This window comes from Schistocerca gregaria, chromosome 8 (assembly GCF_023897955.1).
Source record: "Schistocerca gregaria isolate iqSchGreg1 chromosome 8, iqSchGreg1.2, whole genome shotgun sequence".
Lineage (NCBI taxonomy): Eukaryota > Metazoa > Arthropoda > Insecta > Orthoptera > Acrididae > Schistocerca > Schistocerca gregaria.
In genome coordinates, this window is record NC_064927.1 from 130,389,149 (window position 1) to 130,415,646 (window position 26,498).

General features: G+C 42.2%; 1 protein-coding gene across 1 annotated transcript in view; it reads left to right on the forward strand.

The window, feature by feature from the left end:
• LOC126284071 (calcium/calmodulin-dependent protein kinase kinase 1) overlaps positions 1 to 26,498 on the forward strand; it is a 1,500,861-nt gene that overhangs the window by 688,576 nt on the left and 785,787 nt on the right. Inside the window, exon 3 of the mRNA XM_049982700.1 lies at positions 22,498 to 22,558. Within this exon, the coding sequence (XP_049838657.1) occupies positions 22,498 to 22,558 (61 nt within the window). The remainder of the gene's footprint in view (positions 1 to 22,497; positions 22,559 to 26,498) is intronic.

Here is a 26,498-nt window from a genome sequence, read left to right on the forward strand (position 1 = left end):
CCATTCCTACGGCAATAGGATTGTAACGCTGAACTAGCACATTCCCCAGCCTCATTATACAGCTTTACTAAAAGCGCCTTTTCAGGTAAGGTCAACATGCTGCGACTGCTGGCGCATCTGATTCTCTCTCTCTCTCATTACAGCTCCTATTATACACGATTATCATGCGCAGTCACTGACGTTATGCTGTCCAGTGCCATCTGTCAAACATTTTGTTAACTTTGCTTTTTTTTTAGTTCTAATAAAACCCCATGTCATTCCAAGCATGTACGTAAATTTTTACCTCTCTCTCTACATTATTCAGTGGCTTAAAAGGTTTTCAAATTTATACTGACTTTTTAGTCACCCGGTATATAGTGGTACCTCTTCCGAGTTACACATCTATCGTAGTGTTGTACCAGCTTTCCAACACCTTCATCACAGACGCGAACAGCCTGTGACTTCGGCCAACTCTCCACGCTCCTTTACAGTTCGACGTCTGTGGCCTTCGTAGCCAGTGATTCACGTGAGCAGAGATGAAACTGAGATGGAGGCAAGCAGGGACTGTAATGTGGGTAATCAAACACTTCCTATCGGGAACTCTGCAGGAACATCCTCTACACAGAATGCGGTCGAGAACTGTCATGTAGCAGGAAACGGATGACTGTTACGCTATGTAGGATGCCTGACATCAGGCGAAATCTCTCACAAGGCAGTCACATACATGGTGGCAGTTACTATTTTCTCGGCGCCTCGGCGTACTCACTGTATGCTCAGAACTGAAAACAGTGAAGTGGCGCTCTCGACAGGCACACCAACAACACTGTGCAGAGCTTCATGGGACTTTCACTGCAGTTTCTATTTCTCGATTGATCAGATCTTACGTTTCTAATAATCCTCGTAAATTACAGTAGCGGTTCATCTATAATGGATATACTGAATATTATAATCACAATTTGCTTTCTTTACAATTTTATACAACCGTTCGTGCGCTGCATTTTACCCATGCAACATTGAAGCCTGTGCACAGACTTTCATTTGTGTGAATATGCACCTAACGTAGCTGATAAAACCAGTGTAAATTTTTTGAAAAATACGAAAAAATCTGCCAACCGGTTGCATAGGTTTTCTATATACCTTGACCAGGTTTCGTCTCCTCTATGGGTGACTTCATCAGAAGGTAAAGTAATTACATGAAGAACATATCTGCAAAGATGTACAGCAATTTAAGAGCTGAGTTGCTCAAGTCATACTATAAAATATAAGACATAATGTTCTTCAAAAAGTCAGTCTCCTCACACCACACCTGTGTTACTTATGTTTTAATGTTTGACTTTTTGAAGAACATTATGTCTTATATTTTAATGTATGACTTGAGCAACTCAGCTTTTAAATTACTGTACATCTTTGACGATATGTTCTTCATGTAATTACCTTACCTTCTGATGAAATAACCCTTAGAGGTGACGGAACCTGGTCAAGGTATATAGAAAACCTATGCAACCGGTTGGCAGATTTTTACATATTTTTCAAATTTGTGTATGCGGTCAGCCATGTTGAAAGTTGTAAACTGTTGATAAGGAAATATAAGAAATACGAAGAGAAGCTATGTAAGTGTTCTGTGACTTTCGGAAACGAGGCCTCATTTTTTACTCGGACGTTATTGTAACACTCGGACGATATCAGTGCATGTTACGCAAGAAGACTTTAATTACGAGTGCCGCAGTAATTTATTGACCAGTAGTAATTAATGGGGGACGTTTTCCAGGTTCGCCTTTATGACTTGATTAGTTGGGTGTCCTTCATTAGGACTATCGCTCACGTAAAGCCACGGAGTTATGAGTGGAGCCCTGATGAATTATGGACGATGCTGAAGAATGTTTTAATAAGTTTCAGTCTGACCCCGCCTCTGTAATCCTCGAGTAATAAGAGGCACAGGCCGGCCGGCCGAGAGAGGGCTCTCGTGGCGACCGCGGTTCGGCTGACTCCACTTGGCGTGCAGCGTTGCCAGCAATCACAGATGAAAATAATACTGTAAGACACCGGAAACTAAAACTATCATTTGAAAACTGAGAACCTTACTTACCTAATACAGTTGCAAACCAAATATTTTCTAATTGGCTGTTAATCGACAATGAGTTTGGTTTAAATCTGTCACGGTTAAAATTTATTCTGGATGTTGTTGTTGTTGTTGTTGTTGTCTTCAGTCCTGAGACTGGTTTGATGCAGCTCTCCATGCTACTCTATCCTGTGCAAGCTGCTTCATCTCCCAGTACCTACTGCAACCTACATCCTTCTAAATCTGCTTAGTGTACTCATCTCTCGGTCTCCCTTTACGATTTTTACCCTCCACGCTGCCCTCCAATGCTAAATTTGTGATCCCTTGATGCCTCAAAACATGTCCTACCAACCGATCCCTTCTTCTAGTCAAGTTGTGCCACAAACTTCTCTTCTCCCCAATCCTATTCAATACCTCCTCATTAGTTACGTGATCTATCCACCTTATCTTCAGTATTCTTCTGTAGCACCACATTTCGAAAGCTTCTATTCTCTTCTTGTCCAAACTAGTTATCGTCCATGTTTCACTTCCATACATGGCTACACTCCAAACAAATACTTTCAGAAACGACTTCCTGATACATAAATCTATATTCGATGTTAACAAATTTCTCTTCTTCAGAAACGCTTTCCTTGCCATTGCTAGTCTACATTTTATATCCACTCTACTTCGACCATCATCAGTTATTTTACTTCCTAAATAGCAAAACTCCTTTACTACTGTAAGTGTCTCATTTCCTAATCTAATTCCCTCAGCATCACCCGATTTAATTTGACTACATTCCATTATCCTCGTTTTGCTTTTGTTAATGTTCATCTTATATCCTCCTTTCAAGACACTGTCCATTCCGTTCAACTGCTCTTCCAAGTCCTTTGCCGTCTCTGGATATTTCTGAGAAATAAAAGCACAAAAACTGCCTTCCTGTGTGATAAATAGTATACTGTCATTACCAAAAATAATTTTTAGCTTATCAGTTTTGATAATCGGTGAAATGGGTCCCACGTGTTCCACGAGCCTAAATTAATCTATGTAATCTATGAACCTAGGACTTTCAGAGCTAAATTTTTAATTTTAGAACTATTTTATTACTATGACAATTATGTAAAAACTATAACGAATCAGTAGCCAAACACATTTATTCTCCTGACTAAGGAAAACGTGAAACCTCCCACAAAAGCTTTCAATGTTGAAGAAGGCTTTTACATACCATACATGAACGATTTTTACATTAAAAGAAGTTTTCTGGAGCATATAGGTCGCATTTGATACAAATTATATACAAACGAGCAGAATTACAGAGGTGCACAGTCACGTTACTAAACTGTGTATTATGTTTCAGAAATATGATTTTCATGGAAAAGGCACACTACAAACACAGGCTGCACCATCTGTTCGCTCACAGCCTTCTATATATCCACTTCACGGTCAGTAGTATTTCTCTCCAAGTACCAAAGGCATGGCGCTACATGCTGTCATTAGAAAGATACGAAATATAGATGTCCCAACACACAAAACCGCGTATTATTTTAGCAGGACACGTGTATCCCATCAATCAACGTGTGATGTATTTACAATGTGGTCGGCTGCGGGTTGTGTGATATTTAGTAAAAAAAAAAAGTCTTCCTTTACAATACTGGCGGTGGTCTCGCGGTTCTAGGCGCGCAGTCCGGAACCATGCGACTGCTTCAGTCGCAGGTTCGAATCCTGGCTTGGGTTTGGATGTGTGTAATGTCCTTAGGTTAGTTAGGTTTAAGTAGTTCTAAGTTCTAGGGGACTGATGACCACAGCAGTTGAGTCCCATAGTGCTCAGAGCCATCCTCTACAATAAATAAAATATCATTAAGAAATTGTATTCAATTTTTCTCACAGTTAAAGTTCCTGGAACTGTGGGTATTCGAACAATGCAATAAAGGAACTGAACATTTTCCGGTGCAATAATAAAACAGTTTCAAATTAACACTGTGCATAGGCAACCAGTACAAACGGGCTGGGCTATACAGCTCTGTGTTGCGCTTGCACAAATCATGAACCGTGACTGACAGAGATGCACAGTTGTGCCTCAGAGAGCATCCGAGTGTGGCACTAAAAGTCTAACATTCTGCGTGTTGTCAGTTTGTTCTATATCGTATCTCCCTACCACTTTCGCGCAACGACGCTCTGAGCTTGTTTTTTAGAGAATTGGCTAGTTTGAACCTGTGACCTGTTGCTGGTAAGGAGACGCCAGACCACACATGACATGTAGAGCTCAGAAGAGTTCAGTGAGACTAGCGATGATAGAACCAAATACTTAATGATTTCAGCGTCAGCTCCGCTGCACTCCCTGTAAAAGAATCTTAATACTAACTAAATTTAGTGGAAGGGGTTCAAGGCTTTCCTATTTTTAGTTAGCTGGTAAAATAACGTCGAAAAAGCAGTTAGGTTTACCATTGGAAATTTTATTCTACTGACAAAACATTGTTTATAAATTGCACTATTGGTAAAAGGAAATGTTTTAATACAGGATGGTAAGAACCAACTTCGTTCAACAAAAATGTGAACGAATATTCCCTGAATGGGTTTCCAAGTTCTACAATGGATCTAAGGATAACCTATGCAATATCACATCTATAATCTAGGTTTAAATTTAGTTTCACAAAAGAGAAAACTATCAAAATGCTCTACAGTGACCCTCAATTATCTTTAATTGTTTATCTAAGTTGTCGTAAATTACAGTGACTGATGTGGCTTCTCAATAACTATATAACAGAAAAATCATCGCGTTACAGATTTTTACTTCAAGTGGCAAATGTGAACGGCATTAGCTTTAATTGACGATCGACACTAGTATTAGCAAAAAGGGGGTGTAACAGATGAGACTTTTGCAGTTCTGAGCGTAGCTTTATGCGCTGTTATGCGGCATCGCGTGCGTTCATTACCTTGTCGGTGTTCGCCAGGGGGCAGCGGGCAGCACAGCTCCGCTCACCTCGCCGTCTCGGAAGCAACTCTCTCCTAACTTCTCCTTACTACAATTTACCGAAGTTGGTTTAAAAAAACTATCTGGCTGTGTTTTCATCTGACCAATCAGGGTTTCAATGTTAACCTTAAGCTCCGCCTACAAAAATTCTGTCAATCCAATGAGAAACGTTATACTTTTCGTGGTGGGGAAATGGTTTTAAAGTTTGCAACGTAACAGAGACGCGAAAAGTCTCACTCTAAAACTTGCAGCTGGTATCGTCCTTTTAGTGTTATCGTAAGATCTATACTGTTCTTCTGGAGAGTTCTATCTTTTAACATGGGCTGGGGGGTGGTCCTGACGTAACAGAGACGCGAAAAGGTCTCACGCAAAAACTTGCGGCTGGGGTGGTCCTTTTAGTGTTGTTGTAAGATCTATACTGTTCTTCAGCAGGGCTCTATCTTTTAACATGGGCTGGGGGGGTGGGGGCGGTCATAGAAGTTAGCTGTCGACGTGGGTGTCCGTCCCTTATCGTAGGGCCTTCCAGCTTAACACGGTTCTGCTCTCGGCTTCTGTTCTCATTTCTCCCCTCGGAACAGAGTCTGTCTCACGGTGGGAAGGTATGACATGCATTTAGGCATTCTTGTGTTAGTCTGTGGTATTCCATTTGCTCACTCGTTACTCTGTATTACTTTGGTTAATTTAATGTCACGATTTATTCGGGGCTATGTGACATACTACTGGATTTGCTTATCATGTCAGAGTTTTAATGGAAGGTGTTGGATTTGCCTGACACCTTACAAAAGTTAGGACACCAAGAATCGCTTCTCGGTTTTTGGTGAGGTTAATGTGTGCGAGCTACGGTTTGCAAGGCTGTTGATAATTCTGAAATCCGTACTGGAGCCAAGGATAAAAATAAAGTGATGGTGAAAGGCATTGTTTCCAATGCTGTTCTTGATAACCCTTGTATTTTTGCAGTTGGTATTTTCAATTTTTGCGTAGTAAGGGATGAAAAATTTGGTCATGATACTGGACGGCTTACCGTAGCTGTTGACAACTATGGAGGTATTGATAGTATTGGTGGACTTGAAAGTCTTAATAACCGTGACGCCATCACTTACCGTACTTTTAATGTTGGTGAAGTAACGCTACAGTTGATGCCATTATATTTACTCTCTTGGCACGGAAATACCTTTAGCACTAAATTAAAGCTCGTCTTTTGCGAAAAATAATTTAATACATATAATAAAATCAGAATGCCAGTCCTCAGATTTTATAATTTGACATCCATAAGTTTACAACAACACCAGATACTTCCTTACTGGGCTCTGGGTATTCCCCACAGCCATCCACTTAAGTAAATTATAATTATATACAAGTGGTAGAGGGACAAAAGCAAATTTTATGAATCAAACACTAATAACAGTGACAGGACGTAGACAAAAGTTACTTAACAAACTGAAATTACAAGAACTGAACGATATTTAGCAAGACAGAATAGCGAGAATAGCGACGCAATCTGTCCACTGGAATGAAATTTATCTTTACGTTAAGGAATCATTAGGTCTTAATAAAGCAGAAAGCAGGAATAACTTGAAGACAAGGAGACACAGGCGCACACACACACACACACACACACACACACACACACACACACACAAGCGAGCCTTCCATTCACACTAAGAACACACAGAACATATAAAACAAATTATAAGAACTACAACATGGACCACAACCACGTGTGGCAGGCGAAACATTTGTCCCACCAGCCTAACGCATAACACAGAAAACTCAAAACGTCTATATAAGACATACGAGTTTAGTCGAGAACTGAAAACTGACGAGCTGAATGTTCGTTCATTTTTCAAACACTTGGCTCAAGCCACACGAAGCTAGAGCAAGAAAAAATATAAAAACCCCGAGAAGTTAGTCATTTGATGGAAGGAATTACCCACGTATGTAAATTATCGCTGAATAGTTGCAAGATGAAACAGATTCAGACAACTGTTGGTTCTCCAAATCAGCGACGAACATGTGCTGTTCAACCAGGGAAGGTTCAGGTAATAACGAGTAGGAGACACTGAATGCGGATTAAGCTAACTAAGCAGAACAACAACTAATATTAGAAACTTAAGCACGAACATAAATTCGCACTGGTAAATAAGAATATGAACTGAAATTGCATATAAAACAATATCCCACGTTCCTATGTTCTGGTTGAACAAAGGAACTACCAATAAAACTGAGGAGATATGAAAAGTCTATTACTTCCTATTATAATGAATTATCCTGTACGATTATTAAAGTCTGAAGATGCAAAAGGATCAAGTCAAGAACTCAGTAGGCTGAAACGTACACAAACTCAGGCACCATACTCACTTCTGCACACGAGCTCCCACGAGCAGCCTCTATCTCCAAAATCCCTGGAACCAGTAAACAGCACTATATCCAATCACAGTCCCCTAAGATAGCTGAAGCCGTCAAAGAAATACATTTCCACGCTTACCAACTTAAGAATATTAGAGCTTCACCTATGCAAATCAGATATTAAACTATGTATTCTGTGGTGCCCTAGTGCTCTCCTTCTACATAGATTTTTTAAGAACTTGTGAAAGCTCAGATAGCAAAGAAATTCGAAAATAATTGTGTTCACTACATCTTTGCTTTTTCTTTGGGTTCCATACCTCACTTGGTAAAAACCAAACCCTATAAGATCACTTTTTTCCATATGTCCATATGCCTGTCCAGCTGTAATGGCTTATCTTTTCTCAGAAACGAATAGAGACAAAAACCCGAAATTGTGTTACATGCTAGGGTTTGTAGCCCCGTGATGATGTAAGAAGGTGCACGGTTCTGGGTCAGTGCATTCAAGAGACGGAGCCATGTTTTGATATTTGCTAACTCACTCATCAAAACTTACATGGTTCCCCCCGTTGACTTAGTCTCATAAAATTCCACAATAAAGAAGGTTTCGTAGTACAAGTAAAGGAGAAAAAACAGAAAATTCTTAATTTGTAATTATATCACAGCACTTAATATATTTTCCCATTATAGAATGTAATGGCATCCATTATCCGTTTAATGTCTTAGGAACTGCTGTAGGGATTTTGATTTGATTTTCAGTAATCAAATGGTTGAGATGGATCTGAGCACTATGGGACTTAACATCTATGGTCATCAGTCCCCTAGAACTTAGAACTACTAAAACCTAACTAACCTAAGGACATCACACAACACCCAGTCATCACGAGACAGAGAAAATCGGGAATCGAACCCGGGATATTCAGTAATCGGAAAAAGTGATTCGTGAAGAAGATTTGTGTATATAACGTACAAATACTTCCTGCTAATTGAGCTACAATGAAGTGAATTCCCCTATTATTGTGAAAATGATGCCTCTCCAAACTAGTGGTTATAGGCGTCAGGTCACCTGATTACCACACCACACCGACGCAGATCCTTCAGGGACTGCTCATTCCTTACTCATCACTAACGGTCTATGTCTATGACACCTAAAGCGTCTGTAATGTTTGGGAGCAAAATAACACTAGTAATTGATGCACCATTGCACTTCCGTTATTTGGAATAATGTGCCAATATCCAATTAAATACCCGTTGAAGCACTCCACAGAACAGTTCGACAGGGCACGACAGAAATTGGCCTATGACCAGCTGCATCATTTTCTTCTCCAAACACTTTCATCCAATATTGCCAGTAATTGCAACAGGGGCGAGTGCAGACGAAGTGAACGCATATCCAAATCCCACTCAGCAATTAAAATCTTGGAATTATTGGATCCTTTATCTCGCCAGTATCGATGTCGAGAACATGCAAACATCTTCGAGATTCTCGACCCTCCCCCCCCCCCCCCCCCCCGGGAAGGATTAACAATGTGGCCTCACTGACGAGCATTTCAATCTGCCAGGAAACTGACCGCATCCAAAAGACGCACTGCACACGTAACTGACAACAGAACTAATGTATAGCAAACTGATCTTCGCAGTCCTGCCTGAGTGCAGTAACTGAGTAAATTCCCCACCGTGCATCCCGCCTCGTGCAGTAGCAAGGGAGTGCGAGCCATCTTCGTTCGTCCCGGCGGCGAGAGAGAGCGCGCCGTATTTCTCCCCCGGAGCGCTCGTTCCGCTCGCTCCCTGCTCCAGCGGCGAACTAGGTCAGGGGAACGCCGCTAACACTGCCGCCGCTCCTGAAAAATGCCCGCCGCACGGGACATTTATGGTGCGCTCTCTTCCACGTGTCGCGCCGTCCTGGGCGCAGCGAGCACGCCTTTACTCAACCTGCCACATATTTTGTGGACGACGGTGCTCTCAGCCACTGGCACTTGCCGAGATTTATGTCATTTCCAAAGGATAGCGCGTGCGAACAGATAATTGGGTGACTGTGCACTCCTACATCTAGTTCAGTCTTGCATGACTTGAATGACGGGTATAGCAATCCATAACCATACTAACCACAATAATTGATGTACATACACTACTGGCCATTAAAATTGATACACCAACAAGAAACGCAGACGATAAACGGGTATTCATTGGACAAATATATTATACTAGAACTGACATGTGATTACATTTTCACGCAATTTTTATGCATAGATCCTGAGAAACAACCATCTCCGGTCGTAATAACGGCCTTGATATGCCTGGGCATTGAGTCAAACACAGCTTGGATGGCGTATACAGGTGCAGCTTCAACACGATACCACAGTTAATAAAAAGTAGTGACTGGCGTATTGTGCCGAGCCATTTGATCGGCCACCATTGACCATACGTTTTCAATTGGTGAGAGATCTGGAGAATGTGCTGGCCAGGGAGGCATTCGAACATATTCTGTATTGAGAAAGGCCTGTACAGGACCTGTACCATCCGGTCGTGCATTATCCTGCTGAAAAGTAGGATTTCGCAGGGATCGAATGAAGGGTACAGCCACGGATCGTAACACATCTGAAATATAACGACCACTGTTCAAAGTGCTGTCAATGTGAACAAGAGGTGACCGAGACGTGTAACAAATTGCACCCCAAACCATCACGCCAGGTGATACGCCAGTGTGGCAGTGACGAATACACGGTTCCAATGCGCCTTCATAGCGATGTCGCCAAACACTGATGCGACCATCATGATGCTGTAAACAGAACCTGGATTCATCAGAAAAAATGACGTTTTGCCTCTCGCCCAGCCAGGTCCGTCGTTGAGTACACCATCGCAGGCAGCGTCAAGGGAAACCGCAGGCATGGTCTCCGAGCTGATAGTCCATGCTGCTGCAAACGTCTTCGAACTGTTCGTGCAGATGGTTCTTGTCTTGCAAACGTCCCCATCTGTTGGCTCAGTGATCGAGACGTGGCTGCACGATCCGTTACAGCCATGCGGATAAGATGCCTCTGTAGCACGTCATCTTCGTGGTGTAGCAATTTTAATGGCCAGTAGTGTACTTGCATATGTATGCATGTTCCACATCTGCTTCTAAACCACTGGCCGATTTCAAGCACATATGATGTACTGTCTGGAAAGAATTACCTATCAAGGTGTTCGGGATGAAAAACATTGTAGGCCATGACACGAACATACCCTTTCTCCAGCCACCAAGTTTTTGAAACAAACTTTACACATAATTTAAAAGTCTTACGAAAATTTTTGTCCCTGACGACGCCCAGAGAATGATGAAAAGAAAAGTATATATCGCCTACTAAATGTACGCTGGTCATGCGATAAAACTAGCAAATGAATCATGACGCTTTAATTTACAACCTCTTAAACACTAATTGTATTCGTGACACATTTTGAAGGCAGCATTCGTACAAAACACTAAATATAGCAGAAAAATACCATCATTCTACGAGACTTACTTCACGAGATTTGACGTCATAAGCACAGAGAAGCATGAAGAACTATTGAATCACGCAACACTTTTAAATTTATTACTTTGTTGGTACTTGCTTTATTCGCATCACTTTTCTTAGGCGGTACCCACGTCTACCGCTGAATGCACCTACAAAAATGTCTAATTATATGACTCATAGTTCAAGAGATACGACGTCAAATACTCAGATGAAGGAAAAACTGCCACATCAAACATGACACATTAATTTATTACTTCGTTGCTACTCACTATAATCGCAACACACTTCGCAGACATTATCTACACTCCTGGAAATGGAAAAAAGAACACATTGACACCGGTGTGTCAGACCCACCATACTTGCTCCGGACACTGCGAGAGGGCTGTACAAGCAATGATCACACGCACGGCACAGCGGACACACCAGGAACCGCGCTGTTGGCCGTCGAATGGCGCTAGCTGCGCAGCATTTGTGCACCGCCGCCGTCAGTGTCAGCCACTTTGCCGTGGCATACGGAGCTCCATCGCAGTCTTTAACACTGGTAGCATGCCGCGACAGCGTGGACGTGAACCGTATGTGCAGTTGATGGACTTTGAGCGAGGGCGTATAGTGGGCATGCGGGAGGCCGGGTGGACGTACCGCCGAATTGCTCAACAATGGGGCGTGAGGTCTCCACAGTACATCGATGTTGTCGCCAGTGGTCGGCGGAATGTGCACGTGCCCGTCGACCTGGGACCGGACCGCAGCGACGCACGGATGCACGCCAAGACCGTAGGATCCTACGCAGTGCCGTAGGGGACCGCACCGCCACTTCCCAGCAAATTAGGGACACTGTTGCTCCTGGGGTATCGGCGAGGACCATTCGCAACCGTCTCCATGAAGCTGGGCTACGGTCCCGCACACCGTTAGGCCGTCTTCCGCTCACGCCACAACATCGTGCAGCCCGCCTCCAGTGGTGTCGCGACAGGCGTGAATGGAGGGAAGAATGGAGACGTGTCGTCTTCAGCGATGAGAGTCGCTTCTGCCTTGGTGCCAATGACGGTCGTATGCGTGTTTGGCGCCGTGCAGGTGAGCGCCACAATCAGGACTGCATACGACCGGGGCACACAGGGCCAACACTCGGCATCATGGTGTGGGGAGCGATCTCCTACACTGGCCGTACACCTCTGGTGATCGTCGAGGGGCCACTGAATAGTGCACGGTACATCCAAAACGTCATCGAACCCATCGTTCTACCATTCCTAGACCGGCAAAGGAACTTGATATTCCAACAGGACAATGCACGTCCGCATGTATCCCGTGCCACCCAACATGCTCTAGAAGGTGTAAGTCAACTACCCTGGCCAGCAAGATCTCCGGATCTGTCCCCCATTGAGCATGTTTGGGACTGGATGAAGCGTCGTCTCACGCGGTCTGCACGTCCAGCACGAACGCTGGTCCAACTGAGGCGCCAGGTGGAAATGGCATGGCAAGCCGTTCCACAGGACTACATCCAGCATCTCTACGATCGTCTCCATGGGAGAATAGCAGCCTGCATTGCTGCGAAAGGTGGATATACACTGTACTAGTGCCGACATTGTGCATGCTCTGTTGCCTGTGTCTATGTGCCTGTGATTCTGTCAGTGTGATCATGTGATGTATCTGACCCCAGGAATGTGTCAATAAAGTTTCCCCTTCCTGGGACAATGAATTCACGGTGTTCTTATTTCAATTTCCAGGAGTGTATGTATGCTGCGGCATGTACCTTAAAAATATATCACTCTATGACATGTAGTTCAGGAGACATCATGTCATAAATACTGAGATGCTTGAGAAACTGCCTAATCATGCATTACGTTTCACTTTATTAGTGCTCATTACATTCGCAACAGAATCCATAGATTTCGCTGAATACACCAATTAAATCTTATGCTTGTACAGCACATTCCTCAGGAGGTATGACGTCAAATAATGAGATGCACCACTAACTGCTATTTAAAAAATGCCTCACGTTTTAATTTAATGATTCTTTACTTTTAACTCCATTCACATCTCATTCAGTAGACAGTAGGTACAAATACCACGGGGTGTACCTGCACAATCACACCGCTGTACAAAGCACATAGTTTATAAGATACGAAATCGTAAGCATAAACATAAGCATAAGCATAATCTCCATGAAAATAGAACTGCAGTTTGAAATTCGCTAGACATAGAGATGAAATACGTTTACAAATGCGCGTTAAATTTGTTAAATATGTTTGACACATAGCCTATCTGAAATATGCATATATGGGCAAAGCCTCATGCAAATAGCTTATCCCAAACGGTCCGATCAAAATTGGTGAAAAGGTTAGTTTGCCTGGAAAGACACACTGTAGTTCTAAGAACGACCAGACTTCTATTAGGATGGATCTGCTAACAGGGAGAGAGAAGACGAGAAGATGGACAGATATGGGAAGAGGGACAAAGGTGCATATAGGAGGAGAAGATGGATAGAAATTAGGGACAGGCACAAAGAGAGGGGAAAGGATAGGTGGACAGAGACAAGACGAAGAAGAGAGAGGCAGAGATGAACAGAAAGGGCGGCTGGAAGAAATGGACAGAAAAAGTTAAGTGTTGGAACCTGGAGAGGAGGAGATGGACTTATGGAGGGACAGGTGGATGTGGAGAAACGGTGGGGGACGGAGGAGGTGGACAGAGGTATGGGGTGGTGGAAATGATGGAGAGAGTGAGGGTGGAGGTAATGGATAGGGATGGGGGAGGGGATAGAGAAAGGAGAGAGGACGAGATGGTCAAAGACAGGCGTCAAGAGAAGATGAACAGAGGGGAAAGGAAGCGATAGACAGCGACAGAAGGGAAGAAGAGATGGACTAATAGAAGGTTGGAATAAATATACATCTTGGTAACACTGGGTTTCTTAGCTAGGATACTATAAACCAAGGCTGGCCATGGTGTGTCAAACTTTACGCGTTCAGTGTGTGTGGGCCAGGGTGAGACCTGTCACTGGATGTTGCTCGCCTCTTCTTGGAAGTACACGAACAGCGCGATATTTCACTTAGCATTGCGGTGTGGCATTTAGTGGTCGGCAAAAGTCTCTGAGTTTGGCAGAATCGTGGTGCATGCACTGTATACCCATCGCTGTTTGTTATCGGTATGGACGACGTTCACAGGCCCAGTGGTTGTTTGTACAAAAACAGACAGACTAGCGATCTATCGCCACAATCCTTTAAATTTAACAGGAACTGCCGAAGAGAGGGATGAGAATTCTCATTTCACACAAGCGACACGCGATGCCCCACACAGTTCTTTCCTTATATGTATCAGTTTTCGCCTGTAAATGACAGTGGTTGGCTATCGGATTCGTAATTACAATGGGCCGACACTCGCATGCATAAAGACCTCAGTGTTGATTTCACTAATCGCACTAAGCACTGCAGAGATAAGCTCTTACCACACAGTCCTTAATTTTGAATAATTGGAATCGATACAGTAACTTGGCAAGCAAACATGGGGGAAGAGAGCACGCAATATAAATCAGAACCCGTGACTTACACTGCATATGCACAATATGGATCCTACACATGTATCACTTTCGTTACCGCAACAGAAGACACTTTCGTCAGTACAGAATAAATCTATTTTAAACTTCAGATAATTTTATGTAAAATGTCACAGAAATGTTGAGTGAAAAGATGCTGCCAAGCATTGCAGATGCATAGCTACTATAGTGGTATTATTTGTAATTTTTGTAACATTATCTTTGCACACAGCTGACCACTGACTGAAAATTAGTTTTTGTACTGATTTATCTTCACCGTGAAGAGTTTTTGGCCTGATAGTACTTCAATGCAACGTAATAAAAACACTTTCCTGCACTTTTGTTGTGACATAAATTTAGTTTGTCACACGCCATAAATCAGTAAAACCGTATGTTCTGTACACCAAAGTAATAATATTTCTTGTAGTAATGAAAATGTCTGCAGTAACTTTTGTTGTCTTCTTCTGCAGCTGATTTTATTATACTTGTCAACGTAATAAAATATCTGGTACTTTATACCCAAACCGGTGCTTTGCTTACTATGATAATAATAACTTTAAACACTTTACGTAGACCTACGTATAAGCAGCTTACGATCCAAAAATGTTGCTGATTAAATATCAAAGTATGTGAAAGGACACACTAAACATCTATTGAAATACACATATTGTGATAAATCTTGTTGCTTTTAAACATTTAACTTGTACAACAGGACGACAAATCATGACTTTTACAATATGTCCATGACTGAAAAATAGAACATACTGAACTTTAGCACAGAAATAAATACTTCAGTCCTTTTGTCATGTAGAGCAACGGATTGCAGCCTCTGACGAGATTTAGCTACTGATGGATGGTTTAGTAGCTTTTGCACACTGGCTTACAACTTGTAGTTCCCATCATAATATTTGGCCAGTAGAGTGAGTAATGCTGCAACGTATCTGCCTCCTTCACAGCAACAACGACCTCTCACTGGTCCTCGTAATAACACTGGCACTTATGCTTGGTTGAGAAATAGCTACTGAATACTGTACAATTATGTGTAGTAATAGTTTCCCACCCATCCAAGGCCATTTAACAATGACTGTGGTTATTTTAATCACTACACAGTACAGTAAGTGGGCATCGCACCACACGCTACTTCACAATCCTTCCAACTCACAAAGAGAACCGTTCTGGAACTTTCCGTCCCAACGTTTCTCCCACCTTACCCTTCCGCGGGGAAGTCCCTGCAGATGTTAAATTAAGCCACAAGCCATGACTCGTTACAGTCATGATTACAAAGGTTCATAATACTTTCAAAACTAAGATCTACTTAACAATATATAGAGGTTAATACGAAATGAACATTATTTACGGCTGAACATTTAAAGCACATTTACAGATTATTGGTTGTGTACTTCGCAGGCTGGTGGCACCACCTTACAGCGGCGAATTCCCCTACTTTACTCTGCTGCCGTTGGATGGAATATGCACGCTCAGTGCTCTATATCATCTCACTGCTTGGTTTATACAGGTTTTTACAACTGCAGTGCTGCTTATCGTATTTTTTAGGATATGCCAGAGAGTAACAAAAATAACTTCTACGCAATGGAATGGAACAACTCCTACACTGTGTGACGCATACATGCATCGCTACATACGCTACATCTTATTTAATACAAAACGACATAATAGTAGATGCAGAAATAATTTAAACTCTTAGAACATAATGAAAAAGCTAAAAATTACGACTGACACACGAGATTCAAGATTTTTTGTAAGAAGCATTTTGTGGTAAATTTTCAGGCGTAGAGCTCTTGAATAAAATGGTGTTACAGATAGCCGATTTTAATTGCAACAGTTTTCAACGAAAATGAACAAAGAGTATTAAGGCTTCATATAATATGGGACAGTGCATTGTTCAGCAAGGGGGTCGCTTGGAACGATTTTTCGATTTAAATCTCGCTACTGTTGATTTTATGGTGGAAAAAGGAGTGTAGTCACCAAAATTATGACTTCCGGAGTGGGTTACAGACTTTTCATTTTAAGTGGACTTGCTGCACTCTGCCCAGAGTAAGATATTGCAAGGTAACCTCTCTCTGGTTTGACGGGGCTAGAAGGGATACTTTCTGAGAAAGACGATTCCATAACCTCACTGGCGTTAAAGAAAGTATGAAGTTTGAAGGATTCTTTGCGGGATTGTAGAAATTACAACGATAATTTTATAAAGGTTTTGAAGACATTATCACTCTAACACCTGTTTTCGAGACTGTTTGCCATTTCAGAAGAAAGTGGCCCTGTGCATGTGCAAATTAACTCAGCGACCTAAAACGTAATTTCACTTTTAATTACAATATACATTAAAACTATGCAGCACATCTACATTTCTTTTCTAAGGCACATTTTCGTAGATGGTGGCGGGGGAAATGCGGTGAGCACTTTTTGTCATTTGGGCCTGGGCATGGTCCGCGAGACGAAATCTTGGGCACACCTGCTGTAAACGATTCGTTCGGTTTTCGAAGTATTACATGTGATTGATGCATGAACAGAAAAGCAAATTGCATTTTTAACTCTACGCTCTGTCCGCTACCAAGTGGAAGTGAAGTTCGTTCCATACCTTATGCATAAACATCCTACCAATGGTTGTCGAAGCAACATTGATGCGTTCTCTCAGCTGTTCCAATGTTCTTGGCAGTGAGGGTTTGTAAGCACGGTCCTTCATCTGCTCTTAAAGAAAAAAAGTTAAGCGAACTGGAGTCCAAGGGAATAGAGCCACATTATATTCACTACTTCAACCAATCCACCGATGCTGAACTCAGTCATTTTGGTAGCGATGAATATCGAAGGTCTTAATAGGGGGCGCCCCGTCTTGTTGGAAGATAAAATTCGCCGAATCAGTAGTAAGTTAAGGAAACGACCACAACTGCAACATATCAAAGTAAGAGATACCCTTCGGTTTTTCATAGAAGATAAGCTCCTCATACAGTTCCATCTGCGACAGAAAACATTAGCTTTCGGTGGAACTCCTTCACACACCACAATTTCATGGAGGTTTTCCGTGCCCCACAGTCTCACAGTGAGGCGATTAATCTTTCCAGATAACTGGAAGCTTGCATCAGTACTGAAAATCAATACCAAGGTGAACTGTTTATCTTCAAGTCCGTCCTTGACTGCATGTGAGGCAGAACTGAAGGCACGGGCTGTAATCTACCAGTTTCTCTAGGGTGTGGTGAAAAGTAATGCCTCCGAATTTTTTATGCGAAACCTCTTAAAGCGTTTTAAATAAAACAAACGTCATTAAGATTCTACTCATTCATTCTTCATGTCTAGATGTTTGCAGTCCTCTGCCGCTAGAGGGCTCCGAACTGTATTGTGTAGCGTGGCAGTGTGTAAAATAACTATGTCGATGCGTTGGATACAGCGTGCTGTAATCGAGTTTCTAATTCGAAGTGTTGGCCCCCACATGAAGCACTTCCTCCTTCAGCGTGACAATGCCAGGCCACAGACGAGTGCTATGACAATTGCACGAATCCGACGCCTTGGATTCACCGTCGACAATCATCCTCCGTACAGTCCCGACTTTTGCCCATCCGCTTTTCATCTGTTTCCTAAACCTATAGAACACCTTCGAGGACAGGAATTTGCGTTGTGGAGCGGGGCAAGCACAGTGGGGTTGTGGCTCCGTGAACAAAACGAAATACTCTACAGTGTACGTGTCAACGAAGTGGTCTCTTGTTGGAGAAATGTGTTCGTCGCCAGGGTGACCATACTCAGAAATAAATATGTAGACATGAAGAATAAAGCTATACAATATGAGTAACGTATGTGTTATTCAAAAAGTTTTAAGAGTATTCACATAATAGATTCGGAGGCATTGCTTTCCAGCATACTACCGGTTTTTTCTTTTTCTTTTTTGCTGTTTGTTTCTTCATTTTGTCGGTCATTGAGCCTCAAATTCCATTAACTAATGCAGTTTTCTTATGTCCATTTTTATCCCTATTATCTTTTTTTAAGGGAATTTTGTTTCCTTTGAGTCTGTGGCAGCGATCCTCCTTCAGCATTCAGTTTTTCTTGTTCTGCTTCAGTGTTTTGAAAATTTCTGGGTGCTTCGTGACCTACGTCAACTCAGTTGGAAATAAAAATAGATTTTACATGTATCTGAAAAAATTAAAAGTCAAAAACTTTCTTACGCTGTGAGCAATAGCGCACTTTCATTAAAAAAGTTTTAAAATGTCCGATTTTGAAATTGGGTGGGGTGGGACTTACGTGTCGAATCAACCTTATTAAGTCCATATTTTCCTGTGAACCTAGGGCTTTAAAATTAAATTTTTGTTTGTAGAGTGTCTTTTTTCAGAATGGAGAGTACAGAAAATGTGAAACAAATCAGACGGAGCGAGTGTTGCACCTGGAGCATAGTTTAAAAAGAAACATTTAATGTTTCCTTCTCGGTATTTCAATATAGTGATCGATTTTACAATCACGTGAAGAAACGCACACTAGAGATCGCCAAAACCACTTTCTGCTATTTTTTAGGGTTTTTCTTGTTTAGAGATATGAGGTTGTGGCTTGCGCAGCGTTGTAAATATTAGGAGTTCTATATATCTAAATGCTTCGTACTTTTATCTACACTGTATATATTGTACTTTTATATATACTAAATATACTGTACTTTTCAAATTTTATATATGTATGCTGTTTGGGAGATATTACTAAGTTTTTAGTTTCAGAATTTTATGCTGAGTCAACTGTGCATGTTTATAAAACTGTTTTCCTAACTTGCGGACGATTAATACACAACTTCATCAGTCGTACACCGTATTGTACTTTGAAAAGGGAGATCGTTTACCATAGAACGTGGGACATTTGAAAATGGACTGAGTTTCTTTTTTGTGTTGACAGTATTCTCATTCTTGAAAATGGAAGTCTCTCTTCGTTGCCAGTGGTTCCTGCTTCAGTATGTTTTTGACTTGTAAATGCTTTTTGATAATACACATTCTTAATTTCATTTTGCCCATTGATTACTGGTGTATAGTAGAATAGTAATGTAACGCATATATTATTAAACACAATGTTGAAGAGGTCTTCTTTAGTGCAACGCTTTTAAGGAGATTACAAATGAAATGGCACAATTTCAGAGGTTTTACAGGTTTCATATAGATATGATTTTACGTATATGGACTAAAGTCGGGAGTGAGAATGTTCAGCAAGGCAGGGAAAAGAACCCTGGTCTCCTGTTTAATAGGCAGGAGCGTAAGCCACTAAGTTACCTTAGCACAGTGGTTCATACAAATGAACGGATTACCTTGCCACGCCTCCCTCATCAATCCAAATTCTCACAACCAACCCAGTATACTTTAAATTTCCTGTTAGTACAAATTTTCATTCGCCATTCCAGTCTATATACATAAAATAATATATGTATGACAGCAGTAAAGTCTCTGAAATTGTATTATTTCATTTGTATAAGTACCAGCACCTGGGGGTGTGAGGCTGAACCCCCCCCCCCCCTTTTTGGTTAGGTTCTGACGTCCTGTTCCAGAACATGGAGAGCCTGGCAAATCTGCAAGGATTTGAAAGTAGACTGCGGCAGCAGTGAGAATTTGAATCGAGGAGGGCGACGTGCCAGGTTAATCTGTGCAGTTGTCTGTAGAAGGGTGGTTTATTGGCTAACGCACCTTCCTCGTAAGCAGGACAATCGGATCCGATTCCTCGGTACAAGTTTTACTCTCCGCTCCATTCTATACGCGTTGAAAACATTTTTTGTTCCTAGGTAGATACCCATATTGTACGTAGGAACAGTGTTTCCCATTCGAAAAATCATAACATTTTCCCAGTAATTTTTGTAATTTCGGAAAAATACTGCAGCATACATAAAGCGAATTCTATCTTTTCAAAATGCAATAAGAAAATATGTTAAACCTCTATCACACAGGTTTCTAGAGGCGAAAGTCCGGCAAGTGTTCCATAGTACAATACTCTCTCCTAATAAGAGAAATTTACTCTTGTGACAGTTAAAAGATGATACATCGCACACAAATTTTCAACATAAAATTTCAAGATGTATTTGATAAATCACACGCATGTGTTTCATATATCCTATGAAGCTTCCTTGAGCATAAAAGTCACAATACATACAAACTGTGAACAAACCAGCAGAGTTACTGAGGAGTGTAGTACTGTTACAGAACAGTGTCTGTGAATAATATGAAATCACAGAGAAGATGGTGTTTTGATATGATTTTCGTGTAACAGAAGCCAGCTACACCACACGCCGCTCTATGGTCTGTAGAAATTTTCTCCAAGTTCTGAAAGTTTCTCGGTAGATGTTAGCACTAGACAGACACCAGTAAACACTAGTTCCTTAAAGAAGCGTACTCCCATGTTTGAAACAGCTTCAGACTCCTGATAATTTCAAACATGAGTTAATGTGTTACATATTTGACATTAATAAGGAACCCCTTGAAGTCGAGTTCACAAGTTCAGTCTTTAGTAAGACTCATTTAGAAATGTTATGTTAACAATTACGACAGGAATAATATTAGGTGCTAATGACCCACCGTGGGCGTCAGAAGGGCGAAAGAAAATGGGTGTCTAGGTGGTGTCGATATCAACCTTCAGTGACATGTACGTATTACACTTCACTGAACGGACTTCGTCGACATTCAAGATATATTCAAAACGAACCATTAACTTTCACCATAAACACCGAAAGGGAAATGGAACGCCTCAGTAATCACGAAGATTCGCACCATCAAGATAGAAGGGGAATTTCTTGGGAGTTGTAAACCGTGAAGGACTTCTTCGCTGGAAGATGCTAAATGCTCACGTTCTCAAATATCAGTTAAATAATGGATGTTCCACACACCTATAATGAACTGTGCGTGGTGTGTGGAACATCGCAGGCTACGACAGCCGAAAAATCGGCAGTAGCAAAAGACTGCTTAAACGAGGGACACGGTATGAAATTGGATGAAACTGTGGTAGTTGCCAAAATTTCCGGTTTTTGGAACAGTGTCTATAAAGAGGCGATTGAATTTAGGTTGGCGGATAATTTAATCAACAGAGACAATGGGTTTCCTCTTAGCAAGACGTGGAATCATGTATCATCTCGCATCAAACTTGAACGTTCTTCGATGCGCCCCTGAGTGCGATATATCGTTGCCAGCAGTTTTTTACTAAAGGCGGCGCCACCTCCCTGTCTTGGAGGGCAGAAACTGTGATGGGCGGTGCATGCGCCGTGTACTGAACGGTGGCCTATATAAGACGTCGATTTCCCACCTGGCGTCAGTTCTCAGAGGGACTCATCAGCAGATGCAGCATTCTACTTAAGATGGCGACCAGTAGGATCGCCGAAATATCGAGTCAAGTTGATTTTAGGATCCGGCAGCAAACCCGAAGAGACTTTTAATACTTATTACGCTAGGAAAGCCTACGTAGTCACAGTTTTCTGCGTCGTTTGCAAAGTTTATTTTATGTGGCGTGACAGATCTCGATAATGACTGATTCATTGTCTCCTTTTGGCTACAGGACTCCCTTACTGTACTCGAATCTATCGAATGCCTTAGTGCCAAAGCGGGAATACTGTAGGAACGGTGGTCAACACCGCATAGGGAGGCTCTATGCAGGTGGTTAATCAGAACGTAGAGGGAATTAGTTTTGATCTCAGTAAATCCAAACGAATTGCGCACATAACAAGACGAAGGTAGTACGTTATGGTGGGCTGGCGTCTGCAAACAAGGCTTTGCTAGTGTAGACTGTAGTTTTTATAATTTTACCATGGTTTGGGACCACTGTCATGTCATACGTTTTAAATGAAACTTCCTCCAGTTGACTGTGCAGATCAATTATTCTGCTGTACTTCCATGATTTCGGCCTTATGCCTTTCTTAAGTACCACAATTTTGGCCTTGATCAGATTACTATAAACGAAGTCCTCATCGAAACCTGCATTATTATTGTAATAAAAATTAATATACTTCCACGATGACTTCCTTCATAGAAGCCTGATCACGGCCAACGTTGTGATACTTGAAAGCGGCGAAAGGCCGAAATCATGATATTAGAGTAGAATAAATCGTCTATATAGTCAAATGGAGGACCGTTCGTTTTAAAAAATTTAGTTTTAGTACCGACATTGTACAGTCCTGTGACGATTTCCTTTGTTACAGGCGGCAGATGGTTTGAGGGTTGCCGACGCGGCCGAGCGCCCAAGATCGGAGACATCCCAAGGTGAGTAGTGACGAGTGACTAACGCAAATTGTCGCCGTGTAAATAAGCCGTATTCGAGTTAACTACTGCCCACTTCGGAGCACTGAGTATATACACTATGTGATGAAGACTATCCAGACATCTATTAGTGGACACTAATGTGCGGTTTGTCCGCCCCTAGCCTTTAAGACGGCATGAACTGTACTACGAACACCACCGCCTTCGTAGTTCCGTGTTGGCACGACACGTCATGTAAGGTAACGTTCTCCAGGCACTGTTCGGCCGAGATAGGCCTAGAAACGTGGTACGGTATTGAAGATGAATTCTACATTCTTCTATTTGCTTTAATAAAAGTATCTTTCATGTTACTGTTTGCTTAATTTTTTTGAATTTGTCCCATTGGGGTCGTTTTGCAACGACATTTTTTTCGCAGTTGTGTAACGCTCCACAAAACAAATTACGTTTTTTGTATCATGGAGAAGACAATCAGTGGCCTCACACATTGGGTATGAAAAGTAAAATTAGGTACAGGTTGATGTAATCTGTAGTAATAGAGAGGACGGAGTAGAGAGGACGTTCGTTGTGTTCAACCTTGTTTTTTTTTTTTTTCAAATGTTAATTAGTCTCAAAACAATCAGCGATCTCTTGCGTACAGGTTCCACCTTACTCTCTTAAAGCAGATTTTTTACTTGCCCAATCTTAACATTTGAGCGTGTATACATGTTCCATTTTTTACTCTTCATGTAGAACTTAAAAATACGTAGAATTTTGTATACGCTGCATACCGACAGAAAGGGGCAATTGTCATTTATGTATATGAGGGATGGATATGTATTCAATCTCGTTCTAAAACATATCTGATGTTATGATTCTTTAATCTGATCAGTTATTATATTATTAAAAGGGAGAGAAAGTCATTCTTTGGTGCTTTTTTGTCTTTCTTCTTCGCCCTGCTGTTATTTGGTTCCAGAATTGTTTATACTCTTTCCGTTCTGCAAAGCCTGTTTCATGTGCTTTGTAAGTATTCTGGTGTACAAATTCTTTGGTCTCTGTCGATGAGAGTCTTAAGGACAACCCTCTTTTGTTGCGGATGATGAATTAACGACAGTAAAGTCTGCAAGACCCACTAGCAACGGGGACATCTGCTAGTAAAATCTTTCATTGTAATCACTTAATCGTCAGTGGATTTCTTCATAACTAATCTACACCTACCTCTCTACTCCGCAAGTCACTTTATCGTGTGTGGCGGAGGGTACTTTGTGTAGCACTGTCACGTCCACCTTTTCCTGTTCCAGTCGGTAATGGTTTGCGGGAAGAACGGTCAGTGATAAGTCTCCACGTGGGTTCGAAGCTCTATAATTTTATCTTCACAGCCATTTTGCTAGAAATGCTTAGGAGGAAGCAATGTATTAGTTGACTTTCCTGAGGACATACACTCTCGGAACTTGAACAGTACTCCAAACTGTGATGCAGAATGGCTTTCTTTCACCTGATGGTTCGGAAAAGAGAAGAGAAACTTTGCAGCAGAGGAAGCAGGAATGAGGAAAGTTGTTTCCATCTCGGGCGGAGACGCCCACGGCATTCTCAGCTCGCCGTTCGAGACACGTATCAGTGTCGGGCCTACGGCCGCTGTGTGAATGTCGGCGGCAGAGGCAGGACGTGAGTGGCGTTTCGAGCACGCGTATCTCTTCCAGCCGAACGGGGCGGCCCTTGCAAAGGGCGCGCAGCCCTAAAAGCGCGCGCCTCCGCCTCGCCGGCCGATTTTACGCGTGCGCCCTTCAAAGCGTGGCCGGCGGCGCGGACCGCCAGCGCCGTTACACACAGCCTGCCCTACTGGGACGCCGGCGCCTATTCGTGGGCGGCCCAAAGCAGCTCCCTCGCCCGCCCCCGCCTCCAGAGCCACGCCGACCCTGCAGCCCTCTCAAACGACGTGCCCTCAACCACTCGGCCCCACCACACAGTTCCCCAGCCAGCCAGCAGCGGTGTTCATGTTATTGCTGGGAAGCCCCACTCACCTGTCGGTGTATCTCTTACAGAAATTTGTTAAATCTCTTTGAAATAGAAAAAAGGTGAGGGTAAGCGGCATAAACAGAGGCAATGGTTTGTTTTTTTTTCCTTTCTGTCATATGTTACGATGGGCATTTCTCATTGATTTACGCTTTATTTTTGTCCATCGTTCACGGTCTGACATTCGACTTACCATTGAATGAAAACATGGTCCAAGTAGGCTGTATTCTTTTCATTATCTGTGCAAACGGTCAATTTCTACCTTGGGTCATTCTGCAGCACGTATCTTAGAGTCGTTCAACACTTACTCGGCTGCCTGGGGAATGGCGCGGAATGCAAGGCTGTCGGATAGGCTGTTTCACATTGCTGCCGTGCAAATGGCGCGCTAGCTTGGGCGAGAGTAGCAAAACGTCAGATGTTTACACTCATACACGCTTTCCTAAATCGCGACGTAAAATTACGAATAGATCGCTACGAATTACTGCCATGGATGGTTTTGCTGAGGAGACCGAAGGAAAAAAAAAGAAAAAAAAAGAAAAAGGATGCAATGAGTTCATCCAATCAACATGCGAAGAGACGATGTTGGGCAATTGTTTATACGCCTAAATACATCATTCGGAGACTATCCAGCCTTGGCAGTAAAAAATAATTGGATAAATTGAAGCATTGTAACTTTTTTTAAGTTTTATTCCTATCTCATAGGACATGACTACATTATGTATTGTAAAGAGATTTGTTCGCCGCTCGTGGTCTCGCACTAGCGTTCTCGATTCCTGAGCGTGGGGTACTGGAGTCGATTCCCCGACGGGATCAGCGATTTTTCACCTGCCCCAAGATAACTTCATCATTATTATTCATCGCCATTACGGTCTGAGAAGGCAACGGCAAACCACATCCATTCAGACTTCGCCTTGTGCGGCGGTGCGGGTCTCCTGCATCGTTCCACTATGCTCTGTCAAGAAGCATGGGACTTTATTTCCACTTCCATAAAGAGATTTAACATCCGAAGACATACGTCCTGACAGAGAAAATCACAAATTCGTAACTATTCTTGATAAAAAGAACTAAATATTTGATTTAGACACAGGATAAATGAACTGTTGAGGTTTCGGAGTGACTTGAGACAGTAGTGAACTCGCAAAGGGTCCCTGTAAGGTATTGGTAGCGAAAAGGTAGGGTAAGGTTCTGGCTATCCTCTCCTGAGAGGCATCCGCCGGATGTCCTAGGATAAGCAGCCACACTTGTACTTCTTGATTGTTTTTTGGCGTTTTTGTTTTATTTCAGAAAGTTCCGCTACGTTACTACAGCAGGTCGGAATTACTCCATGCCAAACTGCCATTTGAGTCACGACGCTTCTGGATTCACCTGGGTCTGATTTCCTTATTTCGTTTCAAGTAATGCCGTTTTTCTTTACTGTAATTAGTTCTTATAAATCTTCTTCTACCATCATAAAAAAGGTAATAACTGTTAAAACAAGCATAATTTCACACGAAAGAATACACAGGAACTGAAGAGTAGAACAAATACTGGCAGACTTGAACGCCAACGGTGTCCCCCAGCCGGCCCCCTTGGAACACGTTCAGACTGTGAGGCTGTGGACTCCTACTAAAATGTAATTTAAAGTTGCAAGTATGTGGTAGAGTGTGATGAAGGGGCATGCGTATTCAAATAAAGAGGTATGTAAACAGGCAGAAGAAAGCGCTGCGGTCGGCAAAGCATATATAAGGCAACAAAAGGCTAGCGCAGTTGTTAGATCAGTTACTACTATTACAATGGCAGGTTGTCAAGATTTAAGTGTTACAGTCGGCGAACAAGCCATGGAACACACCATATCCGAGGTAGCAATGAGGTGCGGATTTTCGCGTACGAGCATTTCACGAATGTTCCGTGACTATCAGGAATCCGGTAAAACATAAAATCTCCTACATAGGCTCGGACGGAGAAAAGATCCTGC